The 10,388-nt window shown below is 39.6% G+C and overlaps 1 protein-coding gene and 1 long non-coding RNA gene across 2 annotated transcripts in view; both read left to right on the forward strand.

Annotated features, from left to right (window-relative positions):
- The window catches only part of BBX (BBX high mobility group box domain containing), a 118,772-nt gene extending 111,736 nt beyond the window's left edge, over nucleotides 1-7,036 (forward strand). The window contains 3 exon segments of the mRNA XM_033146682.1: nucleotides 446-562; nucleotides 1,124-1,316; nucleotides 3,937-7,036. Of these exon segments, the coding sequence (XP_033002573.1) occupies nucleotides 446-562; nucleotides 1,124-1,316; nucleotides 3,937-4,024 (398 nt within the window). The 3' untranslated portion in view covers nucleotides 4,025-7,036.
- A 66-nt stretch (nucleotides 7,037-7,102) lies between these two features.
- On the forward strand, nucleotides 7,103-10,140 carry LOC117045541. Its single transcript, XR_004426439.1, has 2 exons — nucleotides 7,103-9,046; nucleotides 9,606-10,140. It is a non-coding gene; the product is annotated as an uncharacterized LOC117045541 (long non-coding RNA).
- Nucleotides 10,141-10,388: the final 248 nt, after the last annotated feature.

Genomic DNA, 10,388 nt, shown 5'->3' on the forward strand with positions numbered 1-10,388 from the left:
TGATCAACAAAAAGTCACTTGCAGAACAACAATGATGCAATAAAGGGAATAGTTGCCTTGTCTCAGTGGAAGAGGTTGACAGGCAGAAACTTCCGACCGCCTATATGCAAGCCTAAATAGAAACCCACATCTGACATGGTGTGTGTGTGTGCCCCTACACTTACCTTTGACACCTGGCAAATGGTTAGTGCTGTGGGTGGTCGGTTGCGGAAGTGCCAATCAGCAGTTGAACATGGGAAAAGGGAAAGAGGCTGCCCTTTGCTCTCTGCACTGTCAGCCTATGTTGTGATCAGCACAGTCACATTTAACAACAGGGGTTGTGTGCAAGATTGAAGTGGCAGAAAAGGGAAGCTACTGTAGCAGCAATCATGCAGTGCAGTCTGCATAAAATACAGTGAGTCAGTACAGGAAAATCAGAATTCTGTGTCTCACCTAAATACTCCAGAGTCTGCGACAATGCAAGAACCTTTGGTTGGCAGCCAGAAGAGAAAAGCAAGGAAAACCAAGATCACACACCTGGTTCGAACTGCAGACGGCCGAGTCTCACCAGCAGAAGTTCTGGGTAAGAATGTGACTTGATTTTTTATTTTTATTTTTAGGCAGTTTTCAAAATTCAAAATACTTGTTTTTTTGTTTTTGTTTCTTAAAAATAAACGTGGGCAGGAAATAGAGTTTGGGGTTGAGGACAAACAATTCCTAAGTTCTCCTCTGGGATATCTATTTCTGCCTCTACAGGGTACAGCTATTGTCAGAAGAGAAGAAAAAAGAATTAAGTGCCTTCTTTGCTTGTAGGCATCCTCTGATTGGCATTTATTTACTTCATAAAACTTATATACCACTTGCTTGTAAAAAGCCTCAAAGCAGTTTGTACTCCTGACAAAGATTGATATGGGTCTATTACAGAGAATATATTTTCAGTTTTTGAGCATCAGTTTGTAGTCTGGCCTCTCTTCCCCCCCCCCCCCCACCTTGTGACCTAAACAGTACCTGTTTAGAGAAGGAAGAAATACTGAACAAGGCCGGACATTTTGAGCAGGGAGGAAGGAATGTATGTCTCCAATCCTTACAGCTTTAGGAGTCCCTTCAGCTGTTGTTTAAAGTTTACATTTTGCTTTCACTATAGAAGAGAAACCAAAGGAGCAACTGCAGAGTAGTCTTCTGAAAGCATCGAGTATAGGGATGGACTGCAGCGAGGAATCCTTGCAAAACAGTGAATTGGAGGAAGGTCATAGTGTAACACCAGACATGCCATCTGTCTCTGCATTCTTTAGCCTAGCTGCTCTAGCAGAGGTAGCAGCAATGGAAAATGTGCACAGGTCAGTATGTGCTTTCTTCATCCTTTTGGCTTGTAACAACTCTTCACTGTAACATCTGTACTTATATTTGAAAGAAAGCACTCACATCAAGCAGCACTTGAACTATCGGCTGTGATCTACATAAGAGCACCCTATTTGGTACATATTACTTGCATACAACGCAGGTGGCGCTGTGGTCTAAACCACAAAGCCTAGGGCTTGCCGATCGGAAGGTCGGTGGTTCGAATCCCCGCAATGGGGTGAGCTCCCATTGTTCGGTCCTAGCTCCTGCCCACCTAGCAGTTCGAAAGCACGTCAAGTGCAAGTAGATAAATAGGTACCGCTCCGGCGAGAAGGTAAATGGTGTTTCTGTGCGTTGCTCTGGTTTGCCAGAAGTGGCTTAGTCGTGCTGTCCACATGACCCGGAAGCTGTATGCCGGCTCCCTCGGCCAATAAAGCAAGATCAGCGCCGCAACCCCAGAGTCGTCCGCGACTGGACTTAATGGTCAGGGGTCCCTTTACCTTTACCTTACTTGCATACACTGTTGTGTCCAATGCAGCATTCATGCAAGATGTGCTCACACAAGCAGAATTCCCTGCCCTTCCTCCCCGCTGCAGCCCCTGTGACTCCTAAAAAGCTAACCTAAGGGCGAAGGAATCCTCAGGACAGGCCTGGCAGTTGGGTCAGGGGGTGTTTAGTGAGCTGGAAGGCTGCTCATTCCTGCTGCTACCACCTGAGGCAGTATGCTTCTGGAAACTGCAGAAAGGAAGAGTGCAGCTGTGCTCAGGTGATGCTTGCAGGCTTCATTTTTTATGATTTTTGTTGATCATTGTAGGAAAATACAAAAAAAGCTTGCAGGCTTCATTGATTTTACTTATATGCCACTTTTCCACAACAAGCTGTGCCCAAAACGGCTTGCAGCAAACATTGAAATAGAGAACATCGGGAATACAAATATACGAAATTCAATGTCAGTAAATTCAAAACAACACCAATCAACAATATATCAAACACAGAATAAATACAATGTTACTAAAAAAGAGAAAGCCACACCGATCTAGGCTTAAGTACATAAATACAAAGCAAAAACAAAAGTTAACTGACAATAGAATTTCTGGTACTGGTCTTGTTGCACTCCAAGGAGCCTGGCTTAAATTCAGTTCAGAAAGGAGTGGTAGATGACATACAGCTGGCCTACAGGCTAGATGACATATGGCTGGCTCCCATATCTCTCATCCAGAGCAGACTGACAGCACCAAAAAGCAAATGTTGGGAAGAGCAATGATAGTAAGTCTCTTCCCTAGCCTCTTGGAAGTACCACCTGGTGGTGCAGGTTTTTTGGCTTCCCATATGCATCTGATTGGCCCCTGTAAGAATAGGATGCACAAGGACTACATTGAGAAGGAGGAGATAGGCACGTGCTGCATTGGATACAACTCACAGTAATCTTTGACCCCCCCCCCCTTATTTGTTCAAGTTAGGTGAACCCTTTAGTCTCGCTTGACTGTTTAGCATAATTTGTTCATAACAAGAAACCAGGCTGGTATATGGTGGGGGGTTTTAAGCCACAGTTTCTGTGTGCCAAGTTCAAAAACCGACTCAAACTGCATACTCGTTTTCCAAAGAAGCAGGGAAATTCAAAATATATCGTGCTAAGCTGCTTTCAAGACTGAGATATCAGAACAGAAGTTCATGTGCACAGTTGGAACAATATCTCCTTTGAACACAGAGATATCTTAATGAAATTTGGTGTGTAGGTTTGCAGCATAATTATGTTTGAAATTCAGACCTCCTGCAACTGTTTTATGGAGGAAAAGAGATAGGCAGAAAAAGATAATACAAAATACATTTCCATAGTGAGGCTCTCAAGCAATCCGCTTTACTAGCGAGCACGATGGGAGCTGTGTTTATTGACCAAGCTTTTAGTGAGGCCTTTGTATTCATTTGACCATTCAGCATTCCATTGGTTGGTTATTGCTTGTTTGTTTGTAATGCGTTAACTCTCTCAAACCCTGAGGCAGCAGAGCGAAATCGGGTATATGCATTCAGGAATTAAAGTTGGTGTGTATGTCCAGGATACAGCATGTCAAGTTCAGATCCCTCAGGTTAAAAGGAAAGAAGGCAGATGCAAAGTAAGATTGTGATATGGAACAGGAAGAAAGGTCTCCCGAACACTGCACTTTCCTCGTTTTTTAATTAAACTTACTTCAAAATATAATGAGCACTGAGCATCCTGATTCCTAGTCAGTGGATGAGATTGTCTTTATAATTCCTAAACACGTGTGATCTTTGCTAGCCAAATGAAATGTTTGCATTTTTAAGGTTTTAAGCAGCGTCGAGAATGCAAAGCTATTAATATATCTGTCAGGCTTTGACATGGGTCTAGGAACCTGGGTTTGAGGAGAAGCTGGCTATTAGTCAAAGTGGGCCAGAAGCAGGTATACAGTCCAGAAGTGTTTGGGGAGGCACATACTAAAGTAGAAATGGAGGATCAAGAAGGCCAGAAAGCAGTCGGTAGCCAGGGAAAGCAAAGTAGGTGTGTCAGGATAGATTTAGGGACTAGAGGCTGCTGCATGGGCTTGGAAACGTAACTTTGCAAATTAATTCTGGGTTGACATTCCATCTCTTCTTCCTTTGCAGAAATCAGAGGACGGCACCTCTCCCATGTGATGGACAGCCAAAAGAAATGTCTCAGGCTCCAGTGCTTATTTCCTGCGCTGACCAGTGAAACTCTACCCTATTGTAAAACGTTGTGCTTTACCTAATATCCTAGCCTTGTCTTTACCAACGGATGCTAGTCAGTCCATATGATGGAGGAACCCATAGACTCAAAATGAGTGGTTTGTGTTCAGGGTAGCACAGATTTCGCTTATAGCTTGGGTCAGGTGGCCTCCGTTTTGGGGCACAAGAATCTGCTATAAGGGTGGTGTGTGTTTTTTCTCTGTTAAGCAACAGAAATGAAAAGATCCTGGAGCTTTGCTTTCTATTGAAGGTTTTTAAAGTGGTAAATACATAGTTACATGGAAGGGGGCAGACTTTACTGTAGCTCACACAGCATCTGTTTTATCAACCAGAATATGGAAAATAGTTTCATATAATAACTAGCTACTCTAAAAGAAAAGAAAAATAATACAGAAGAGGAAAGGGGGAGAAACTGACGCACTGCACTAGTTACTAGATATTCTTAGTCCTTTTTGTACATGAAGATTTCAGTTCTGAGATGGTTTATATAATAGGTTATGCCTACATTTATATTTTAGAGTGAATTTAAGAACCTGTTTGGAGAATCCAAGAAAGCGTGGGGCAAGCGTACCATTGTTAGTGGCGTATGCCCATAAGTTCTGCACTTTTTTGTATTTGCCACCAGGATGGTAGAGTTTATTGGCAAAAAATGTTGACAGACTTTATTTTGCTTGGGTTTTTTTTTAAAATTAAGCATAGAATAATGAGGATGATCTGCATTTGAAACAAAGGTTTGGCATATTGAGAAAAACAATTCTGCAGATTACTGATTTGTCTTTCAAGCCTTGGAGGGTTCATTTATTTTTGGATAGAAGTCTAAAATGACTATGTGGGAACTAAAGCAGTGAAACAGGAAAAAAAATACTATTAATATGTTGTTCAGAAGTGACCTTAGTATTACTTCACTCTTTGGGGCGGGGCGGGGGAATTTTCAATTGACATGCACACTGATGAACATATTATACATTTTACAGACACTGGAATTGTCATAAATACTATGCACAGTCTAAATTGGCTTCATTGGTTGTATGAAGTGCCAATGCTAGTTTGGGATAGCTAAGTGCTGAGTGTTGCGTAAGTGAGTGATGACTGAGAAATAATGTTCCTAAATTTAGGCTGTCAGACAGATCACTTTCCAGTTCATGTTCCTTGTCTTTACTGTATACGTTCTAACTTACTCCCATGCACACATCTCATGCCAGAGCAGATTCCAGCTTTCTTTACTTTTTTCTTTCTGTTTCTTAACCACTTCTCTTTTACCGGTTGCCTACAATCCAGTACGGCACACAAGGAACAGTCAGGGCTACATGTGCACAGAGCCCTTAAGAGTTAGCCCCACAAATTAGCTGCTTGATGTTCAACAGCCGATTGGCAGGATTTTAGCGATGGGGGTAGCACCCCCCCCCCAGCCCAGCTGTTGGATCATTAAAGGGAACTGTGCACACAACGCTTGTTTGTACCCCATCCAGCTAGGGACACACAAATAGAAGCCTGTTTTTTCATCCATATAGCCCCTGGCTGGATTGGAGGCAACATTGTTCCTAGCAGCAAAATATTCATTGTTATTAGAATTTGACATCAATTTACACATTCAACACAGGGTACTTCTTCCACAGCACAAGATGTTTCCCTGCATATTTTGCATCACAGCACAAAGACTTAACCAAATGCTATTGACCAGACCCCAGCAATAATTTTCTATGAGTCTTCTTCTCTCTGGTGGGATTTTGATAGTGTTCAGTTCAGCGAGACCCTTTTTTTACTGATTAGGTCTCTAAATGATGAGAGTTTACACAATTTTATCAGGCTTTCTTAATTTATACTTGACAGAATTGATAACGGATGTGTGTTTTGGGATTTTTTTTGTAATTGGATTTAATAGCCATATGAAAAGTGACTCTTGAAACTTGCTTGGCTTAGCCTTTAATTGTTGTAACCAATGCATGTATTTCAGTGTCTTGTGTCAGAAACAACATCAAACAGATCATACACATTGTTAAAAAATTATGACAACTTAAAAGGAAAGTGTCACTTCAAGCCCATGTAAAACAAAAACAACAAAAAACCAGACTCCCTGAAAGATGCAAATGGTGACGTGGGTGAAGGAAAAATGCAACTTCAACAAGAATGAGACAGTTAAATGCTTTTTTTTTTCATAGAAAATTCAGGTAGAAAAATCTTCCACATGCTGCTGGAGCATGTGGTGCTATTTTAATAGCTTGATTTTGTTAACATTTTCTAAATTATTTTAACAAAACAAAATGTTGCCATCATGCCATACTGTTGGACATATATTGTGGTGGCTTTGGGAATGTCAGGCCATGTACTGGCTATGGTTTAAAACATTATAAGTAGCTGAAATCCAAATACCTTACGGTGCAGCCTCTTCATCTTGACAGTCATACTAACATACAAACTCTGTCGAACCCATTAGAATAGATGCATTTTTGCTGGAGTACCACCTTCTGCCATTTAAATTTCAATATTGTTCCTAAAATATTTCTTTATATGAATGGTACATTTATAAAAGATGCATAAAATTAGCTTTTTTCTATGTGAATTAATACACCTTGATTATCTTCCTTTCTTAAACCTCATGAACTATCCCTTAGACAAGGGACTGGATTTGGGTCAATTTACTGAAAAGGAGTGTTTTCTGATGCTTATAAACCTTTATGTAGATATGCTTAATTTTTAAGCAGTTAGGCACTGAGAGTAGCAGAAATCCTGCAAAGCTTTATAGTTCATTCGAAGCGCAGTCCACTTCAAAGTTCTCTTTGCACAAAACCCCATTGGAATGAGCAGTATACATGTTTTCTTCAGTTTCCAATCATTTTAGTGGTGCTTTTGCAGGAGAATCTACAGCTGGATGGTGCCCTGTGGCTTCCCCCCCCCCCTCAGAATAATGTTTTGATTTCAATAGAGAGATTTGCTGTAGCGCTGAATTTGTTAGAATGGGTGTCCCTAATTTCAGGTAGAAAGAAAATTTGTTAGCACATTCAAACCAACAATGTACTGTTTAATTGTTCATTTGTTTTTGTTTTTTTAAAAAAAATCCATTATTTTGTGTGTGTGTGTTTTTAAAAACGAATTGTGGCATGTATTTTCGTATACCAGCAATGTCACCCATCAACTTATGTCCATGAATTCATTTAGAGAAAGAAATGTTGCACCTTAATTATTTCAAATGAACCAAAATATTATGTTTTCTGCTTTCATGTTTATTCTGATTCTATTGTATTATAGATTACCAAGCCCATTCTAACTTAGCAAAATCTATCAGTATTTATGCATTTAACCATATTCTCTAGATTTGAACCTGTGTATATCTTTTTTTTACAAGATTTTTTTTAAAAAATAAGATAAAACAAATTATTCTTACCCCCCTCTATGGTTTCTTAATGAAAGTGAGGATATATTTCTCAATGTGTAAATTTAGCACTATCCCATTTTCTTTGTTTTTGTTTATTTATTTAGTGACCTTTGATATTTCATGTAGTTTTGAGGTATATACATAGAAGCTGATACTGCAAGCATAGAATCAGCTGGGAGAAGGATACTGTAAAGTCATTTTCATGTAATTGTGTTAGTACTGTATTACGGGGGGGGAGTGGGGGAGTTCTGCAAAGTATTTAACATGTACATTTGATTTTGATTCTCCTGTTAGGTTGTATTCCGGATACAAGACCAAATTTGATGTAAAATCTTGTGGAGCTTATATCATGCTGTTGTACTTATGACAGTATTTTTCCCTGGATTGTACTGTGATTCCAGAAATAGGATATATTTATTTAAGAAGATATAGTATGCTTTTTTACTAATACAATATCCCAAAGTTATGAGCAAAGGAGTTCTTTCTTTGTCTCGCTGTCCAGATTACAGTTCAGACAATGATTTTCAGAACTGATTTACAAAGTGTTGTGGATGTGGTAAAGGCAGCAGAGATATACTGGCTTCTGTGACTTGCTACTTTTTTCTAAACAGCTTAATACGTAGCATAAATGTAGCTGCTATTCACTTGATAGCTGCTCGCTCCATATATTCACCTGCAAACCCATACGAGTTGTATATTGCGCTGCAGCAAGGGGAACATACACAGGGTGGAAAATGCGTATCAGTTTTTTGAAAATGGTGCATCCCAAAGGGTCCAGTCAATCTTTTAAAAAGAAAAACATTGTTCTCTCTGCTCAGAGGCTCACAAGAGAAAGAGGTCTGAGAGTTGTCCCTGTCATGCAACATGTGCTTGGAAAAAGGATAGGCTCCATGAATTCAACGAAATGTCATCTAAAGCCTGCTGTCTTTGCAGGTTTCTGGTTAAGGGCTGGAACTGCACATGGACTGTCGGGTCTGGGGGGAATCTACATGCTTGCATAGCACAGGTGTTCCTTGTGCAGAGCCCCTTTTGCAGATTTGGGGATCCTTATGTAGTGAAAATATAACACAACATTGTTCCCTGGGATGATAAGGAATGCTGTGGGTTTTCTACTGACTGAATTTGGAATGGGCTGTAAAAATTTTGTTTTCTGATCCAATAGTGGCATCACTGTCCATTGCACACTGAACCCTTTCAGACAACTGAGTATCACTGTATTCTCAGTGAATGATTATCTGTGGGGGTTGAGAAGGGGGGGCCTGGTTGAAGCTACCCTGAGTGTGAAGCATTAGAATGGAACAATTTTTCAAATGTGCTCTGTGCTTAGGAACCGCAAGAAAAGTTTTTTTGTTTTGTGTGTGTGCTGAAGGGAATAGCCTGGGAATTGGGTTAATCAAAGAGAAAAAAAGAGGGCATTATTGCCACATGAGGGAGTATATATATTTTCTTAATCTCTGAAGGAAAAATGTGGTAAAGACTATAATGATTGTCAGGTTTGCCTTGTACAATTGTGTATTTATGCCTCTCAGCTGCACTCTGTTCTTCAACTAATTCTAATAATGCTACCTCTATTAAAGGCTACTGCAGTTGACTTCCATTTGTTTGCAAGATTCCTCATGCAGTCTTTTCAAGTTGGTGGGTGTCTGTTTTGGATCATGCTGTTTTATTTTCTAAGAAGAGCAGTTTGGTAGAGGGAACAACATACATCTCAAATTGCTATCCGTACTCGTACTATTCATAAACAGAGCTACTTGATGAGTGTAGCTTTTGTGTAATTTTTTGCTCTGTAAATTGATAGTTTTTTAAAAAAAAAAACGCTTCAAATACATCTTGCACAAGTACTTCCCTTTCAATGAGAAGACAAATGCTCTGTATGCAAAAGTATTGGATGCTGCAATGAGCACTTGTCTTTCATTGAATGTAATGAGACAGCCTCTTTGCTTGCAGAATTCCTCAGGCACAAGTGGACAATCTTCTGTGACATTCTTTACTGTCCACAGTGTGAGATTATTACCATGGGAAATGACCATTAATTGTTCCCTTTACTGATATGAGCTATATAAAGATTACAAAAATGATCTACACTATACATCCTCATTTTGTTTCTTTGAGGGGGGTGCTAAATTGTAGAGTGTTTAAATAATCTGTCATACTTTCCTTCGTTTTTCTTTGCCAAGCTTAAATATAAAACCAGCACCAGCAAATATCAAAACATAAATACATTTCAGTGAGAAGGCAGCTGCAAACTAAGGCAATAAGAGAGGTCTGTGCTTCTTGGTTGTGGCTAAACCTCAGTGAGATTGCAGTTTGTTATTCTTAAATGTGCTCTAACATTATTGATCGTTGAGCTCCCACAATGTATCTGATTTTATTTTATTTTTATTTTTTTACAAAACACTTGGCTCCTGGATGTTGCAAGCAATAGTTTGCATAGTGATGCTTTGATTCAGAAAGGCAAGTGATGTAAAGTGGATATCAGATGCACTGAACTGTGCTCTTCTGAATACAGATGAATAAGAGCGGTTCACACTGGATTGTAAAACATGGGCTGATAGTCTTTAACCCTGTTCCAAGTAATTGTTTTCTGATGAGTAACTTGTCAAGCAATCATCATCCACTTACAGTGGGGAGGGGAGGTGGGGTGGAATAAGTATTACCTTTCTGATTAAGTTATTTGGAATACAGTACTATGTTTTCTTAATAAAGATTTTATCTGCCCTTTTAAAACCTCATATATGGAGCAACTTATTTTACTTTTCATTATTTGTGGATGAGATCCAACATTGCACCAGCGGATGCAATGGGATTCCCTTTCTTCCCCTCCTCTCACAGCCTCCATCTGCTCCAGAGGGTTACTCAACCCTGTATAGTAGATTACCCTGTTCGTCAAAGCAAAAGCCCATTGTGCAGATTGAATGACCCAATTGTATATCTCCCATTGTTTAATTATATATTTTTATAATTTATATCCTGTTTT

This window comes from Lacerta agilis, chromosome 4 (assembly GCF_009819535.1).
Source record: "Lacerta agilis isolate rLacAgi1 chromosome 4, rLacAgi1.pri, whole genome shotgun sequence".
NCBI classification, from domain to species: Eukaryota; Metazoa; Chordata; class Lepidosauria; order Squamata; family Lacertidae; genus Lacerta; species Lacerta agilis.